The sequence below is a fragment of the Platichthys flesus genome, chromosome 17 (assembly GCF_949316205.1).
Source record: "Platichthys flesus chromosome 17, fPlaFle2.1, whole genome shotgun sequence".
Classification (NCBI taxonomy): Eukaryota; Metazoa; Chordata; class Actinopteri; order Pleuronectiformes; family Pleuronectidae; genus Platichthys; species Platichthys flesus.
In genome coordinates this window covers 160,354-179,113 of record NC_084961.1, presented here as the reverse complement: position 1 = coordinate 179,113, position 18,760 = coordinate 160,354, and the positions used below count along the sequence as shown (strand labels likewise).

At 46.1% G+C, this 18,760-nt stretch overlaps 2 protein-coding genes across 4 annotated transcripts; both read right to left on the bottom strand.

The window, feature by feature from the left end:
• Positions 1–4,441: 4,441 nt before the first annotated feature.
• Positions 4,442–10,036, bottom strand: anp32e (acidic (leucine-rich) nuclear phosphoprotein 32 family, member E). The gene is made up of 7 exons (XM_062410544.1): positions 9,863–10,036; positions 8,566–8,715; positions 8,289–8,411; positions 7,998–8,160; positions 7,798–7,925; positions 7,318–7,357; positions 4,442–7,085 (listed from the first exon to the last, which is right to left on the bottom strand). Exons 1-7 carry the CDS (start codon positions 9,914–9,916, stop codon positions 6,991–6,993), a joined length of 753 nt encoding a protein of 250 aa, XP_062266528.1. The 5' UTR covers positions 9,917–10,036; the 3' UTR covers positions 4,442–6,990.
• Positions 10,037–11,010: 974 nt separating this feature from the next.
• Positions 11,011–18,027, bottom strand: gabpb2a (GA binding protein transcription factor subunit beta 2a). 3 transcript variants are annotated; one of them, XM_062410543.1, is made up of 8 exons: positions 17,279–17,614; positions 16,056–16,163; positions 15,799–15,966; positions 15,357–15,551; positions 15,118–15,271; positions 14,863–15,039; positions 14,667–14,785; positions 11,011–14,035 (listed from the first exon to the last, which is right to left on the bottom strand). In XM_062410543.1, exons 1-8 carry the CDS (start codon positions 17,285–17,287, stop codon positions 13,673–13,675), a joined length of 1,293 nt encoding a protein of 430 aa, XP_062266527.1. In that variant the 5' UTR covers positions 17,288–17,614; the 3' UTR covers positions 11,011–13,672. The 3 variants fall into 3 exon arrangements, with proteins under 3 accessions (XP_062266527.1, XP_062266526.1, XP_062266525.1); XM_062410542.1 differs by lacking the exon at positions 17,279–17,614 and adding an exon at positions 17,783–18,027 and having other exon boundaries at positions 14,863–15,271; XM_062410541.1 differs by having other exon boundaries at positions 14,863–15,271; positions 17,279–17,619.
• Between the last annotated feature and the right edge of the window lie 733 nt (positions 18,028–18,760).

Genomic DNA, 18,760 nt, shown 5'->3' with positions numbered 1-18,760 from the left:
ATATATGATTATCTGAAATAATTTAGCATCACACTGTGTTCACTTTGAAAAAATATGAAATGATGTTGTTTACATGTTTTATATTAAACTGAAGCTTTATATGTTGATGTTTTTGAATGATGTTTATATTGCTTGTTTGAATTGCAGCAATGCATTGTGGTTAAATGGCACCAAAAAACCCCACTGTTCTTTTCTGTTTTGAGATTCGAGACTTTACATGTAAAATAAAAGAAGCTGAAGAAAGACGTGATGTCATTCTGTAAAAACAATAGTTTCATCTCAGCCACGAAGTAAAAGTACTTAGTTACTTTTCACAGTCGCTATTTCACTCTCTCATTCACACTCACACACACACACACACACACACACACACATACACACACACACACTCACACATACACACACACACACAGAGTGAGCATTGTAGAGGTGGAGCTGTGTAATGGAGCGATGCTGACTGTCCTACATCTGCTCTTCATCACAGCTCACTGACCTGTGAGTGTGTGTGTGTGTGTGTGTGTGTGTCTGTGATTATTTATGCATGTGTGAGCATTTCTTGATGACTAATCTGCAGCTGTTGTGCGCTCTGTGTCTGAAAACCAAATTCGAAATAAACGCTTCACCTACCCAGTTTCACGTCTCGTTAGCTTAGCTTAGCACAACAACAGGAGGCATAGGGAAACTATTAGCATAGTCAGCGTAGTGTCTTTGTTTTTTGGACGCTCTCACTCATGTGACACGGGCCTGAATAGTTTCATGATCTTCAGGTGCCCTGCAAATAAATGTTATTGAAAGATGGTTTCTGTCGTTTGAGGTCGCTCTCATCTCACTGATGGTTCTGATCAGTTTGGTTTGAATTGGGTATTTGATGATTTAAAACTGAAACGTTCTGATTGACAGCTGAGATGTTCTGATTGACAGCTGAGATGTTCTGATTGACAGCTGACACCGACTCCAGGAAGTGGAGTTGAGTCTTTCTTTACGTCTGAATTGACATAAATTATTTCAACTGTTGAGATCATTGTTTCTTTATAAGAACAAAGGTAAATATAATATCAATCGTTCTGTTTCAGTGAAAGATGAACAAACAGAACCCGCCTGCAGGGGGCGCTGTCACCAGCTCTTACTGCTCTGAACAGACGACTCTTCACAGCTGGTCCTCGGTCAGATTCTCTCACAATCTTTTACATATTGTCTGATGTCATGTTTGCATTTTAATTAATTGGCTTTTATTTATACGCTTTCTTTTTTATCAGTGTAACTAAGTTTCTGAAAACAAGATTTTGAAAACGTGCCACAGAAATGATTAATGTAAATATTGTGAAGATGTCATTGGCCGACAGTATAACTGCTCTTTTATTCTGATCAATCAATTATCTATATGTTCCCAGAGTAATAAACTACATCTGTGTGTTAAGTTACATCCTGATAAAAACACAGAGGAGGAGGATTCGTGTTCACATCAGAGTGCGATCAATTATTTACACTGACGACGTCTGATGCTTCAGTTTGAGTTATTTTCACTGCAGAGTGTGTGTGTGTGTGTGGGGGGGGGGGTGATACATTTTTTATTAATACACAAACACACACACACAGAGACACACACAGACACTCACACACACACACACATACACTCTCTCAGAGGTGCAGTGTGTATCAGGTCAGTGTTACAGTTTGTCCTCATTTAAAACAGGAAGGATTAAACAGGCGTGTAGCAGCGTGTCGGGGGGGAGGGGAAGCATCGTGACTCACAACCCTGCAGCGTCTGCTCAAAACTCGACCTCCTTTATTCCTCCTCTCCTTCTTTCACTTGAGGGAAATATGTTTTCTGACATATTCCTCAAATGTTCTGCAGGTTCTCTATGTGAGAACAAATGTCTGAGTCAGTGTCTGGACATGTTCTGGATCTTCTCCTGCAGCCTCCTGGTAACATGTGTGTAACATGTCAGAGTCCATGTGAGGAACCAGCAGGACAATGTGTGGAAGCTTCCCAGTGAGCGAGTGGACGTGTTGAAGAGGTTTCTAACACGTGACGTGAAACTGGAAGAACACAAACATCTCAGGATGAAGAAGAGGAGCCGAACACGTAGAAGACGAAGACGTCCACTTGGAAACACGAGGAGGTTCCAGATCTTCTGGTGATGAGGGCCGACCCGGTGTGGATGAGCTGGAAACAACAACACTGATCTGTCCTCAGCTGAGTTTACACGTCATGTCCCGCCTCCTGCTGCTCTACAGACTCCGCCTCCTGCTGCTCTACAGACTCCGCCTCCTGCTGCTCTACAGGCCCCGCCTCCTGCTGCTCTACAGGCTCCGCCCCTCCCCCGGATGTTCCCACATGTTCCTGTTCCTGCTGCTGCTTCACGAGGAACACAATGTCCACGGGGGGTGGGGGGGGGGGGGGGGGCAGGACATCTTTGTGAGGGACAGCAGAGGAGGACACAAAATCATAAACAGTCAAATTGAAATGTGAGGTCCGAGTTAAACAGGATGAATAAAGTTTCTGAAAGCGTTGACGACAGAATGTTCTCAGAGCTTCTCTGTAAAGAGCCTGGAGATAATGATTGTTATGATTTGGTTCTATACAAGATGAGAGATGAAGAGGAGGATGAAGAGGAGGATGAAGAGCAGTTCAGAGTCAGTGTCCTCATCGCTCTCGTAGCAACAGAAATAAAAATATTTCTTGTTTATTATCAATACACTGAGACAACCATGATGACATCACTGTGACATCACCGCTGCAGTAAGCTGTCACAGTGATGTCATCGACGCATGTGTCATCAGCTCTGTGCATGTGTGTGTCTGATAAAAATAACACGACAACCACAAGCTTTTATGTTGTTTAAATATTTCAGAGGAACAAACACATACACACAGACACGCACACAAGTGTCAGAACATCTTCTCACTTTATTTTGGATTCATTGTTTCTAATAATTTGAAAGATATTTTCATCATTTGAATGTAAACATTTTAAAACTGAAATAGAAGTTTGGCTTGAAATCCGTCAGCAGAGAGACGAGGGCGCCACCTGCAGGACAAACTAAGACCAACCACACAATATCCTGCTGACATCCAATAATTTGTATTTATTTATTTAGTCCTTTTATTCTTGAATTTTTTTTCTAGTCCACCTTAACAATTAAAACCATATTATATAAATAACTTAAATTACTGATTTATTCATATCAAGAGAACATTTTTAACTTAACTTCAGACGAGTTTTAAAACTGAAATTGGACACAACTTTTTCAAATGTCAAAATAAAAAGTTGATCACAAAAAACTTTTTCAAATGTCGATTTATTCAAGTTATTTTAAACATTTATTTAAATCTGTGTAATTTTTTTTCTTTCCTCTCCATCCTTCCTCCCCTCGTTGCTCTGTCCTCTTTCCTTCACTCCTTCCTTATCCTCTCTCTGTCCGTCATTCAGTTTCTAATCCTACTATTTTTCTCTCACTTCACTTGTTTCTACATTTTAAAACTACATTTTTCACATCACTCTCTTTCCTCCTCTCCTGTCAGAAAACGTTCTCTCATGTTTAATCGATGTTTATCAGCAGATGGAGGCCGAATCCTCACTGTGTGTGTATATGTGTGTGTGTGTGTGTGTGTTTTCTTCTGCTTTTAGATCTTTAGAAATAACATTGAAACGTGTATGTTACACAATAAGCACTTAATGGTCACAGTAGGTTGTTAGCTCTAAGCATCACACACCCATCAGACCCCTGGTGTGTTCCTGAACAAGATGTCACAAACAGACTCCATGAGGGCCGAAGTCCTCTAGTGGGACTTGAGCAGTGGCCCCTGGGTACCTCATGGTGCTCCTGGTTCTGAGGACCCTGGGTTCCTCCTGGTGCTCCTGCTGCAGTTGCCTCTTGGTTCCTCCTGGTGCTGAGGACCCCTCGTCTCCTCCACATTGTTCCCTCTCACAGAACCTACCTGGTCAGATGAACCTTGTTCCCTCACCTCCTCCACAGCTCCCTTGTCTCCTGAGTGTGGTTCCCTCACCTCCTCCACAGCTCCCTTGTCTCCTCTGTGTTCTTCCCTCACCTCCTCGACGTTGTTCCCTCTCACAGAACCTACCTGGTCAGATGAACCTTGTTCCCTCACCTCCTCCACAGCTCCCTTGTCTCCTCAGTGTGGTTCCCTCACCTCCTCCACAGCTCCCTTGTCTCCTCTGTGTTCTTCCCTCACCTCCTCGACGTTGTTCCCTCACACAGAACCTACCTGGTCAGATGAACCTTGTTCCCTCACCTCCTCCACAGTTCCCTCATCTCCTCCGTGTTGTTCCCTCACCTCCTCCGTGTTGTTCCCTCACACAGAACCTACCTGGTCAGATGAACCTTGTTCCCTCACAGCAGAGGCTTCCTGTCTCCAGACCAGAACCTGAACTACGAAGCAGGATGTGTTATCAGAGTAACTTCAGGTTTAACTCACGTTTCTTTTATATATTTTATTGAAAACCCCTCAGTACAGTTTTTGTTACATCACACAAATCAAACACAGTTTCCCGACAGACGGACGAAGGACGACGCTAACAGAGGAGCTTGCTGGGGTCAAAGGTCAAAGGCTCAACTATCACCTCGCTGCAGAAACAAAAACATCCTTTAAACGATTTTAACAAAATAAAAACCAACCTGAAACTGAGTGTATTTACAATATTTCCTAAAACCAGTTAAAACCCGACGTCAGCAGATCTGACACGTGTCCCTCGACATCTACACTGTTAAAAACAACACGGTTAAACATCCTCACCTTCACGTTGGTCTGATTCATGATGTTATTGAAGGGGAGCAATTTGACGGCTGACCACAGGGGGTCACTGGTGCAAAACACAGACTCATTCCATCACTGGTTTGATCCCACCAAGGAGCAAACTAAATTCAACATTTGTATTTGATTTTGAATTCGATCACTAATTTAATTAATGAATTAACATTAAACATGATTTAGAGACTTTCACGTCACAGATCGAGTGGTCATCGTTTTTCTTCAAAAATAAATCTCTAGTTGTTTGTGCATTAAAATCAAATTTAAAAGATTTGATTGAATAAAAACACAAAGATACGAAATCAAACTCAGTTCATTTAGTGGCAGATATGAAGCTTATAGAAACCATAAAGTTCAATCTAATACTCATATTTTCATGTTTGTTTCCACAGAGAACCAGACGACCAATCAGAATCTGAGACCAGACACGTGGATGTTTTGAAACAATTTCATTTTCAAAATTGCAAAATGAGAGAAAAGCTAAAATTTTACAGCAGTTTAGATAAAAGTCGGAGCAGCTTCGTTGGGTTCTGTCGACCGAAGCAGGAGAAAGTTAAAAATACACAACAGGTGTGTCACGTCCAGGCTCCGCCCCCTGAGACCAGCTGAGGTCAGCCGTCTTTCGTCCTCAACATCCCATAATCCACTGTGAGAGGTGACCGAGTCTTAGAGTCAGAAGCTGAGCAGGTGCCAGTGAAGGCCACATCGCGTGACGACTCAGAGACACCTGAACGCACCGCTCCGTCCCATCAGGTTTAAAGGGGGAGTTGTGTTTAGGAGGCGGAGCCTGAAGTGTGACGCCAGCTAGGGGGCGGGCTGTTTGAGAACGAGACGCTCGGTTTTACTTCAAACTAAAAACATCAACAGCTGCTGACGGGGACAAAAACAGTATGCTGTTAACTTCAAAAACAAACACACCCAAACTACAACTTCACCCGCCCGCCCCCTAAGCTTCCCTGAAGAGTCCCCACAATAAATCAAACACACACTGGGAACATGAATCACAGAGCGCTGTGGACCTGAGCGACGGTTAGAGGACAGAGTCGTGGGACTCGTCCACGTCGGGGACTTTATCGGACTGAATCGTGACGTGATGAAGATCCTGAACCGTCCAACACGGTGAGACGTCTGTGATTGGGTGTAAGACACGGGAGCTCCTGAAGGGGGCGTGCTCCGGTCAGAGACGGATATGGCTGCAGAAAGAACAGAGTTCTGATCCTGAACAAGTTTTTGGTGAATGAGATCAGATGTTGGTCTGAGGCTCAGAAGAATGATGTGATGAAGATGAATCTGTAAAAACCTGTGAAGAAGAAGGTCCCGATACGAGAAGTCGGGTTTCCTGGATCTGCTCAGATGTTCAGAACAAGTCCAGTTCAGACTACAAGGTGTCTTCATGGGGTCACCACTGACCTGATCTTAAGAAGGATGAACTTCTTTCTAGCGACGTGTTTGTATGAGCAGGTCCTTCAACGCCATCTGTACTGAAGATGCAATATGTACATGAACCATAGGGGGCAATGTGGTGTTCCTGCTGCACAGTGACAATCAAATGGCGTCAAACAATCCAGTGTGGAGGTCGCCCGACAGCAGCTGTGAGAACATCTGGACACCAGGCGGCTGCTCGACGTCCCAGTGAAACTGACTTACTACAAAACATCTGCCACTTGAAAGTGTGCAGGACAAACTGCCATTTGGAAACGGAGGTAACCTGATGGAACGCATCTTGTAGTCTGGACTGGAACCCCCCCCCCCCCCACACTCGTAAAAATAAACCTGTTTACAGGAGAAGAAGAAGAGTAGTCGTCCCAGGAGACAAAGTGTGTTTTGGTTTTCACACCTGTTCTTTATCAAGGAGCCGGTTCACACCAGAACTTCAGACGTCCAGCCGACGATGAGACGAGGGACAGAGTCCAGGGGCGGAGACGGACTGACGGGACAGACGCAGGCTTCACCCTGAACCGGGTTCTAAAGGGAAAGGGGTCGAGTCTTCAGCTGAGAACCATCAGGGAACGTTCTGATCAAATATTTATAAATTATCTAAAAACAAACTGAAAGGGTTAAAGTTTCAGATCAGTGTCCTGCTGCTGTCGCCGTGGTTACGGTGATTGTTGTCTGGCGGAGGTCGGGTCCGGAGACGGAGACGGGTGGAGACAGACGGAGACGGGTGGAGACAGGAAAAGGACAGGACGACACACAGACGACGAGCTGATCGAAGAACTAGTCGTCTTCGTCGTCGTCATCATCATCGTCTTCCTCGCCTTCATCGTCCACGTCTCTCTTCCTCTTCTGTCCCTGGACGCCGGGTTGGCCCTCTGCACAGACAGAATCAACCAATCAGAGAGGCTGTAGAGTTCTGACCAATCAAAGCTCTTCAGTTCAAACTTCTGCATCTTCTCTTACAGGCACAAACTATTTACAGCTGGTGATTAAAGTTATGAAGAATATGTTCATCGAAAGGGGCTGAATATTAACTTTAATTATTAAGCTAAAATGTTATGGATTTTGACCTGTCAATCAAACATAATTAAATAAGACATCACTTACCTTCCTCCTCCTCTTCCTCTGCAAAGTCTTCCTCATCCTCCTGAGACCAGAAGAAAAAAAAGTCACTCTCAACACACAACTTCACACTTCAAGAGTAACACACAGGCAGCTTGCTTCTGATTGGATGACACTAATGAAGCGCTACCTATGTCAGATCATGTGACCAGGCGGATCTCCATCAGACCGACTCTGACAGTTTAGATTTTTAATTTTCTGTAATAAGATATTTTAGAGATTTCAATGTAAATATGATCATATCTATTAAATATTAACTCATACATCAACTATTCTCAGATCTACTGAGGAACAGTCATTAGATTATCAATTCATTTAGAAAAACAATGAATGAAACAGCTGCAGCCCGGCTGTCCCCGCGGCTCAGGGCGGACCAGCAGAGACTCAAGAATCAACCTCACGTCTTTCTGTAATATTGTTTATTCTTTTTCCTCTCTGCCTGCGTCTGAGCGATGAGGTACCCACCTGATCTCCCCTGGTCGCCTGAAAGCTCAGCCCCACCTCTCCTCCCTCTGAGCCGTCCTCATCCTCTTCTTCATCATCCTCATCCTCATAGTCACCGGTCTGCCCCGCCCCATCCTCGCCGTCCTCGTCTGTGAGCACAGAGACGAGGTTAAGAGACGTTCACAGAGTTTCTCTGCCGAGCACTGAACCCTGTGTCCCACCTTCGTCCTCGGCCTCGGAGTCCGGAGCCTCGTTGTCCTCCTGGTCGAAGCCGTCCAGGTAGGTGACCTGAGGCAGCAGCTCGAAGACGCTCTCCCTGTAGTCCTCCAGAGACGTGATCTCACAGTTAAACAGGTCCAGACTCTGGAGACTCTTCAGGTTTTGCTGCAGCAGGAAACAACCTGTTAGCAAGTTAGCAGCTAAAACAGTTGCAAGTTTATGTGTGTGTCTGTGTTTGTGTGTGTGTGTGTGTGTGTGTGTGTGTGTGTGTGTGTGTGTGTGTGTGTCCTGACCAGGGCCTCCACGTTGCTCAGCTCTTTGATCTTGTTCCCACTCAGGTTCAGATACGTCAGGTTTGGACATTTTTCTGACAAAGTTTCCAGAGAACCAGACAAGTTGTTGTCGCTCAGCTCCAGCTGAAGAAGAAGAGACGTTCATGTTTTATATCTGCTAACACGGAGGAGGATGGTTTATGTCCTCTAGAGCAGCCAGCCACCAGGGGGCGATACATCTGTATTTACAGTCTACATTTGGGACAGGTCCCACAGGACACCTTGGACATGTTGTTACCTTCCGTAGTTTGGGCAGCGATGGCAGTTTAGCCAAAGAGCCCAGACCCACGTTGACCATGCTGAGGAACTCCAGCTCCTTGAAGTCCTCCGACAGCCCCTCCACCTCCCCGTCCGCAGAGCGACTGTTGTCCACCACCAGCTCCGCTATCTGAGGGGGACACAAGAGGACACAGACCCACAGACGGGCGGAGGACAGACAGACGGGTACAGACCGATGGGGATAAACAGACAGACGGGTGGAGGACAGACAGGTAAAGTTTTTTTTGAGGACATTGCTCATATTACCCAGACTTCCTCTGGTTGTTATATAAGCAGCAGACACTGGTTAAGAATGAAAACCAGAGGCCAACCAGCAAGGGGGCGTGTTTAACCTCCTATAAGCTGGGGGGGGGGATGCTCTACACACACCATCTGCCACTCATACAACATGACACCAGTGTATACTACTGACGCTGATCGGTTTGTACACACACACACACACACACACTCCTCGGTAACGCCATTTTGACTCGTTAACGTCGTTGTTTACACCATCGCCTTCGTTACAGTAACGAGGTAACGTTTCTTAAATATAGATGTATTTGTTGAGACGCCACAATAATCCGCTCAGAGTAACGTTAAGTCGGTAACGCGTTACCACCGCGCTCCGGCTCAAAATGTCTGAGCGACCTCCGCGCGCCCCGCGGCCGCTCCACCGGGGCGCTCCACCGGGTCGGGTCGCGACCAGCCGCGGGTCGGACCGCAGAGTCGCCGGTGAATCCGGTTCTTTACGCAGTTTGACAACACGTCGTTCTAAACGATGTTTCCGTCGAAGTTGAAGTGAGTTAAAATGTCCGCTCACCGGAGCGAGGACCCGCGCTGCTCGGTGCGCAGCGCGGGTCCGGGACGAGGACCGGCGATGAGCCCCGTGCACCGGCTCCGATTACCGGACAGACGCTAAGTTACTCTGCGTGAGAGGCTCGGCTTGTCCGGTAGAACCGAGTCAGTCGAGCGGCGGAGACCGGCTCAAAGTTAAAGTTTCTGATGGACCGGGTCGAAGCTGGACCGAGGAATTTAAACGGTTTAATATAAGATTCTCCGGCACGGAGGGGGTTTACCGGAGAGGAGGGGGACGGGGGGATGGGGGGGCGGACCGAGCCGCGGGATGCTTCCACATCCACCGGGTCCGCTGCGGTCGGTTTACCGGACTATGAAGTGACAGATAAACGCTCCGTGGCCCCGGTGGCTCCGGTGGCCCCGGTGGCTCCGGGGCTCGTCTCGGGTTATTTCAGACTTTTGAAAGGAGCGGGACTCACCTCCGCCGGGTTCCGGCTCCGCAGCTCCAGACTGATCCTCTTCTTCATGTCCATGGTGCCGGTGTCGGTGCTTCGTGTGCTCGGTAACGGTCCCGGTGCTCGGTGCTCGGAGCGGCTCTCCTCTAACGGACTGAGTCTCTACTGATCCTCCATGATACCTCCGCCCGCCCCCTCCATCTGGGCCCGCCCCCACACACTCGCGGTTGGCCGCGTGCCTCTGTGCCGCCGCTGATTGGGCGATGGGTACGTCAATCAAAGGTGATCGCATTTAATCCATGAGGTGGGCGGGATTATGCGGGGGTCTAACAAAGGATCATGGGAAATGTAGTTATTTCATGTAGGCAACGTCGTCGTTCTTCTCTTGATTGACAGTTGCCTCAGCCAATCACGCCCCTCCTCTCTGTAGTTTTGCAGATCTTCGATTTTTTGGGGATCATTAAATAAACTTCCGGTTTGTTTACATGAACTTTGATCATGTGATTATAATAAGAATGAAAACAAACACCTAATAAATCAGGAAGGTTTTAATTTTTGATATTCTATTTTCTTGCTTGTTATACTCTGAGCATTGCTAGAAGAGCCTGTGACATCACGCGTTTGATAATAAACTCCCTGTACTAAAAGGCAGCGAAGGGGCGGGGCTTACTCAGTATAAAGTGTAAATAACATTGTAAGTTAATAATTTGGTCTTCGTAGATTCCGTGTTTTCTCATTGATAAAATAAACTGCTGTCATTAAGTGTTGTGTCATTTCACTCAAATCAGTTTTAGGATATTTCTTTTCTTTACTCTTTGTTTTTCCTTTTAAGTAAAGAGTGGACATTTGCAGGCCATCCTCTTTCTTTTTCAGAATACTGTCTTAATGTCATGTATGATGTACTGTGTGTGGACAATGTTAATGTGTAACTCAATTCTGATTGGCCTGCCTCCTGATGGCCTGGGCCCCAGACATCCATGTACAGTTGACCCAACTAGGCTAAGAAGATGATGTGATGCACTGCACATTTGATAAAAGGAAATAAAAAGGAGTTAAAAAACTGAACATGTTTATAAATGTGCCATGTTGATTATGACCAGGGAGAAGTAATCGGCCCTGAACGCCTCGTGCAGCGTTCAGGGGTCACTGCGTCAAACACACAACAGAAAAGATGTTATTCAAAAAACAAGTATTTATATTTCTGAGTACTTTAACCTGGGCAGGCAGCCGTCATCCATCATCATTCAGGTACAGTTAAAAAAATACAACTTTTTATGTACATAGAAAAAGGTTGAGCTTCTAAAAACAACTCAAATGAATCAGTGATGGGAGGACGAGGACGCACCAACAGGAGATCAGCTGACAGGGAGGCATCCAGTACTGATTGATTACAGGGGGAGGGAGCCAGGGAGAACAGAACAACCGAGACTTCAGACACTCCACATTATGTCCACTCGTCGGTTCACACGCATGTTTTTATGATGATTCAGAGAAAATTCCAATTTGTGGACGTACAGCGGAGTCGTGTTAGTTGGTACATGGTCACGTTTTAATTAATATTTCCTCAGATCCACTCAGAAGCTTATTCACGTCAGAGCTCGGACCAATGAAGTCGTCTTCACGTGGGACCGTGGGACTTCTCATCTGTATTTTAGGGACATTTTAAGGTGAAAGTACGAAACGCTCCAGATCTCTTTGCCTTGTTGGAAAGTAAACAGAATATTTTTATGTTTAAAACAAATGATATCATCTGTTTAAGGCATTTTGGCAAGACTCTTTAGTTGATTATCCTTTTAGTCATCCACAGAAAATATTTTTGTGATCAATTTTCTTTAGTCATAATAGTTATACCAAAATATGAATATTTTTCATTAAAAGCTCAAGTTTCCAAAATTAACTGTATATTTGGTTTCATCCGAGTTTAGACTATTGTTATTAAGACTCAAAGTTTTTAATTAAGATGATAAACACATTAACTCAGAATATTTCCAGCAACTTTTTGAGAAAAGACGTTTGAGTCTGAAGACGACTCGTGTTTCCTGTGATGACTGATCATCTTCATGAGAACTGAAGGAAGTCGCTCAGAGAACAGACGAGAGATTCAACCCGTCGATATGATCCTGTTTTATGAAAGTCACAGAAACACAAGTGGTTATAATGAACAATATCCACTGAAAAGATGGTCATTAAAAAGTGATGCATTGAGCCGAACACAGCTGAAACAATCTATCAGGACCTGAGTTGCTTTTCACACGATAACGATGAACGTCTCACGAACATTTGAACTTTCAGTTTTTCTTTTGGATTTTCTATGAAGGTTTTGACTCGTGAAGACGTTCATCTGTAAGAACTGCTGACGGGAACATTTGACCAATTCATTAATAATGGCGTCGGGGGTCGGTAGGCGAGTGGCAGCCACGTGAAAACAACCGAGTAGCGACGGCATCATGATGCAAAGGAGCCGGACGAGAAAGAAAAAAATCACAATGACTGAATAATTGAAGGTTTCATGAAGAATCTGCTTCACTTTCGGGATTTTTTCTATTTTCCAACTAAAGTCAACGAGTGACTGAAAAAGAACACGAGCCGTAGCAACAGGAAATCGTACAAGTTGGTTGCGTTTGTTTTACACATGAAGTCACATCCGAAAACGTCCAGAGACAAAGTATAAAAATAGCAGAACATGGGAAACAAACAGGAAGTTGTTTAGTCCAAACGAAAGTCTTCTGCTGTCGCCTTGTTTTCTTCTGAGGAAGCAAGATGGTGAAACCGATGGAAAGTTCGAGTAACTGGGTTTTAAAAAGGAGCAACTGGTCCCAGGTTAAAGGCGTCAGACGAACAGCTGGGATGGTTTGTGTCACCAGTAAAACTGAATATGACGGAAATAAGAAGGGACACAAATGGCTCCAGTGGGAGGAGCCATCCGTGACCAAAACAACGTTTAAAACAAACTCAAACCTTCTGAGAACTATTTTACACAAACCAGGTTTAGTCCTCACACAGTAACTCCGAGTCCGACTGGGAGTTGATCCAACAGAGGGGGCGTGTCCACGTCCGACTTGGGTTCCCAGCTCCTCCTGAACACGATCACTGGTTTCTTTATTCCAGCTTCTTCTGCAGCCATTCAGCATCTTTCCTCTCTTGTGAAAAGTATTCGCTCACAGTTACTGGGAACATGGGGCCAACTGGACATCAGGTTTTGGTTTTCACTTTCCTCTTCTTCTGGTTGAAGCCATATTTTTCTCCTCTCGTGTTCGTATCAAATATTTCAAGGATTCAAAATGGCGCCGGTCTGAGGTCCTTCTCGTGGTGATGATGGTTTTTTGAAGTGTATCTTTTTCCTGCTGTGGGAGTTCTTTGGGGAAGACATTTTGTCTCCCTCTCTGAAGGACAAGTCAAAGTGGTGCACGACTGAAATCCTGTCACTTTCTGTAGCAGCCATTTTGTTCATCATTCCTTTGAATCAATTTTCGGGGGAATCTAAATGGTGCACAACTAAATTCCACCATTCTGCTCATGTTGTCCGTTTTCTGTTTATTGTTCTGTTTTCTAACAGAAGCTGTTTTGCTTCTTCAACCGAGAACATCATCAAAATGCTGCACGACTGAAACCCGATGGAAGGAGTTCTGGCTCCACCTTCCTCCTACGACTGTTTGTTAAGAAACCATTTTGTCTTTTCTGCTGGGGATTCAAAATGGCGCACAGTTAAAATCATCCGACTCAGCTCCTCCATCACTCTGTTCAATGGGAATCAAACTTGTGAGTCAAACTGACCCTCTGCTCTTATGATGCGTCTCTTTGTTGGCATCACTCCCTCCCCCCCGACCTTCTCTGTTAGGAGCTGACCTCCGTTGTTTCACCCCCTGCCTCCACAAGCGTCACCTGACCCTCCTCCCCCTCCATGATGATGCCTCCATCCGGCAGCACAACCATCTCGCCCTCCTCCTCCACCATGCTGGCAGCTCCCTCCTCTTCGTCTTCATCTCCTCCCACCACCTCCTCCGGGCTGGCCGCAGCGTTGGCGGCGCCGTCAGCGGTCAGGGTGACGGTGTTGACACCGATCCGGTTGGCCTGACTCTGGGACATGGCCTCCAGTTTGATGCGGTACTCCTCGGCCTCCTGCTCTTTATGCATCAGCTGCTGTCGGTATTCCTGCGCCTTCCTGTTGGCCTCCAGCAGCTGCCTCTGCAATAACTCCTGGAGGAGGAGGAGAAGGAGGAGGAGGTCATGTCACAGTCAAAACAGAGAATGTCAGAGTGAGTTCATGTGAGAAAACAGCAAGAAAACATCTGGAGGCTTCCAGAGAGCAAGTGGACGTGATGAAGAGGTTTCTAACACGTGACGGGAAACCCGAAGAACACAAACATCTCAGGATGAAGAAGAGGAGCCGGACACGTAGAAGACGAAGACGTCAACTAGGAAACACGAGGAGATTCCAGAGCTTTCGGTGATGAGGGCCGAACTGTAAACAACAACAGGCGAGGGGCGGAGCTCTACAGGCTCCGCCCCTCGCCTGTTTGAACGAGTCGGACCCGACCACCTGCTGCTGCTTCTATGATTTATTGTTTCAAGTCACATTTCTTGTTTTCAGTGAACTGACAATCTTTGGTTCCATTTTAAAGTTCAATTTAATGCTTATTTTTCAGACCTCTCTAACTGTGTCCTGCTCTGCCCACATGAAAACTGAGTAGTCAGCAGAAGAAGTCAACACTCATCTGTGAGACTCTCAGAACATCGATCTGTCTCAGTCCTGAAGTGAACAGGCTGGACCCTGAGCCCCACAGGTACAAACTTCAGTGTGAAACATCACATCGTGGAGCCAGCTCACCGTCTCTCCGCTGTCGTTGTGGTTGTTGGTTACCTCCAGCTTCCTCTTCCGGCTGGGTGGGGGGTGCGGCTCCTCCGTCACCACCTCCTCCGTCACTGCGTTGGCCGGCACCGCCAGCACTGACCACAACAAACACAGTTAACATCATCACGAGACTCTGACAAGAGACTGGATGAAGGATGTTAGAAGGTCGTACTCTGTTGTCCGTGCTGCATGGTCACGAAGAAGGGCTGAGACATCCCTCCAGTGGTCTGCAGGTTGCCATGCTGGTCCGTGACGATGGTGATGACCCTCTGACCGCCCTCGTTGACCACCGTGGCGTGTTGGATGTTCGAGTCCAGAGCGCTGGCCGCCATCGCCTCCTCTGAATCTCCTGAAACAGCAACATCACGTCCGGGTGTGAGTGTGTGTGTGTCTGTGCGTGTGCGTATGAGTGTGAGTGATGTCATACCTGCATTGGCCTTGTTGAGCAGCTCTGCCAGGTTGACCACGCCCCCCTGTAAGGAAGGTATCCCCTGGATGATGAACTGCTGTTGGTTGGTGGTGGAGCTCGTCTCCACATTCATACTCACCTGGTTCATGTTCACCTGGTTCTGCATGCCCTCCTACACACAAACACACAAACACACACTCAGTTACTTTACTGTAGATCTGACACATAACCACCCAGACGTGGGGGTGCTGTCTCACCTGCAGCTGCAGCATCAGGTCGGTGTTCTGGATGTCGACAGCGATGTCGAACGGCGTCTTGTCGAACTTGCTGAGCGAGTGCACGTCGGCTCCGTGCTTGATGAGCGTCTCGGCCACGCCGTGGTGCCCGTGCTGCGCCGCCCAGTGCAGCGCCGTCATCTTCAGCATGTCTTTGGCGTTGATGTCTGCGCCGCTCTGAAAGGGAAACGGTTCAAACACACAGCTGCTTCAAAGATTTCTAGTCCATTTGAGAATTGGTCGTTTTTACTGGACTTTACTTTTGTCAATAAAATATCTAACAAACACTATTTGACAACTTTTTTATTTCAAATAAGTTTTACTCTTATGTTGATTTTAACATCGGAGGATAATCGGCTGCCGACACTGACGTGAACGCTTCAACAGGTTTAACTGGATCCAGATGTATCGGAGCTCTTCTTACTCGGACCAGCAGCTCCACGATGATGGTGTGTCCCTCTGCGGCGGCCATGTGCAGCGGCGTCCGGTCCACCTTGGTGCGGGCGTCCCTGCTGACGCCGGCCCTGAGCAGGACGTCGGCAGTGGAGTAATGACCGTGCTGAGCGGCCAGGTGGAGGGGGGACGTCCCTAACTACAGGAGACACACACACAGGCGTATTGTTTAAATTCATAATCAGATCACAAACACAGAGCTGGATCAGGGTGGATTTTCCCTCTCACCCAGTCGGTGGTGAACGGCGCTCCGTTGGCCATCAGGTTTCTGACCTCATCGTCCTGCCCTTTACGAGCCGCCTCCAGCAGACGCTTTCCGAGGTCCACCAACGACATCTGAGACGGACGCAGGAGACAACACGTCAAAATATGAACGCCTGCCCCCCCCCCCCCCTCCCTTTGCTTGGTCTCTGTTAACTTGGACGAACAGAAACTCGTTGCTCAGGGTTCACAAACCGACAAGCAAGTGGGAATTGTGACATCACTTCCTGTTTCAGGAACCGCAGGCAGATTTTGTTGAAGGGAAACATCATGTGACTTATTTTAACATCAAACTATGTGATGTTTATGTCTCTGATAAATGTTCATTAAGATCAAGATCAATCTTCTTTAACGAAGCTGTTGGACGTTGTGTTATTTCAGTGTGAGGCCGGCTCCAACGTTCAGTTTGTGTTTTCTTTCTGTTCCTGCTTCGTACTCAGATGTTTGATGAAAATCACAATTTCTTCACATTATTAGAAAACATCTATTTACAAATATAAAAATAAACTTTTTCATATAGAAGAAAAATAAGGTTTAGTTTTTAATCACAAAACATTCAAATCCTCTTTGGCTTGTTATTCTCTTCAGCTCCTGATTCTTTGATTTGAATAGAACTGGGCTTTTCTTAAACAGCTGATGCATCGAATATGATTAATATTGCATCAGTAGTATCAGTAACATTTAACACTTTACTTTAGGATCGTTTTGGTTTTGTCCAAATATCAAATCCATTCAGTTTAGATCAAAATCTAAATTGACAGGAACTTACTGTGAAACCTCAAATCTGCAAGTTTACAAAAACCTATTTACTGAGAAAAGCATCACAAATAATCAATAATGAAATAGATTATAGAAGCAGTAAAACCAGTGAACGTGTTTTTACAACACTCTGATATCATCAAACTGTCAATCAGCTGATTGATTGATTGGTCAAGAATCAGTCAATGTATCTGTGATGGTCAAATAAAACAATGTGTGTAATGTTTAAAACAGTGAACTTCAGATCGAGCCCTTCTGACTGATCCTTGATCAGCAGACAAACTGAACGCCTGTCCGGTAATGGAACCAGTGTTTGGGCGCTAACATCGTGAACATGTTTGAAACCAAACTGAATGAAGATCTCAGCCCGCGTGCTATCCGGGTCTAACCGTAACTGGTATTGTGGGATGGCTGCATCTCTTCAAGCTAACCTGGTTCATCCAGTCGGAAAGTGAGCAAAGCTAACGGAGTTAGCTGTACGGCGTGTCCGACAATGGAAGCCGTCGGCTACCCAGCGCAGTGAGTGTGGAGCCCGGAGCGGGACGAGGAGCCATTTTACGCGCCTTCGCGGACAGAAAGAATCCGCCATGTGCCACGTCCCCAGCGGGCTGGCGGTGCCCGCCGCTCCGGTACAGCCCGGGAGCAGCGGCACCGACTCCCGGACACGCACACCGACAGGAAACCGTTTGATATTAACTTGTTGGTTTTCCGGGGGAAGTCACAGAGAAATTTCCTATTTTACACCCGGAGAAAAAACTACTTCCACATCCGGTTAACGAGCTTCTGCAGCGGCACCGCGGAACAACCACCGGAGCAGAGCCCGGTCCCGGTGCGGGTGCCATGGGGCCTGGCCCGGTCCCGTTCCCGGTGCCATTGGGCCTAGCCCGTGTTCAACCGGGCTGAATCCTGCGGAGCTCGGCGGCTCAGTTACTCACCGTGTCCGGTTCGGCGAGGAGCAGGACCGCGCTCCTCTCGGCTGATGCTAGCACGCTAACCCGTTAGCCGGGCGCAGGTTCGTGGAGGTTTTGCGCTCGAGTCGCCGCTGGGAGCAGAACACGCAGAACTCTGCGCACTTGGATTCACAAAGATCGGATCCGGAGTTTCTGCGCCGCCGCCGCTTCGCCTGCTTGTTTACTGCGTCAATCACCCACAGGAGGCCGCTTCGCCCGGAAGTCTGCGCTCTAGCCTTCACAATAAGAGCGTCTGTTCTTATAGTTCTTATCAGGTTGCAGAGAGGAAACACTTCTGTTTTTCAAAGTAAAGTCACCAAAGCTGAAACTTATAAGGTAGTATTATAAAATATATGAATTCTGTCTAATTTGGTTACAGCAGAGAAATCGAGTTAGATAATATTATTGTAACTTGATGTATTATTTTCCATTTCTGATGATTCTGTGTCATAATGAATAACGTTATGATTGGGTCTGAGTTTGAAGTTGTTCAACTTTACAGAGTTGTAATATTTATAGATGATTCATTGACGATAGTTGACAGTTACAGTATTTATCTGCAAACAGAAAAGTCATGATTTCATACATGTCATTATTCCTTAAATATAAATGCCAGTTTCTAGGTAAAAGGTTTCAATTCATCTGAAAAATAAAATATCTGTTCAAAAAGATTTCAACATAAGGTAAAGAACAGTTTGGCTTGAAGATGTCAAAGTAATGTAATTAAAACAATAGTTTTAAACAGCAGGAGTTAACGTGTGTTATTTTGTGACGTTAGAGCTCCTCAGTTCTGTTACCTTGTTTATATCCAGAAATGATTGGTGACAGTTGATTTATGATAAAAGAAAGAGCCGGTTATTTACATCTGAATCAGGTTCTGTGGTTTTAAATGCAGCTCATTGCATAAACTCTCTCAATCTGTATTTTATGTTGAAACTCCAAAAAGTGTGCTCATTCCTTCCT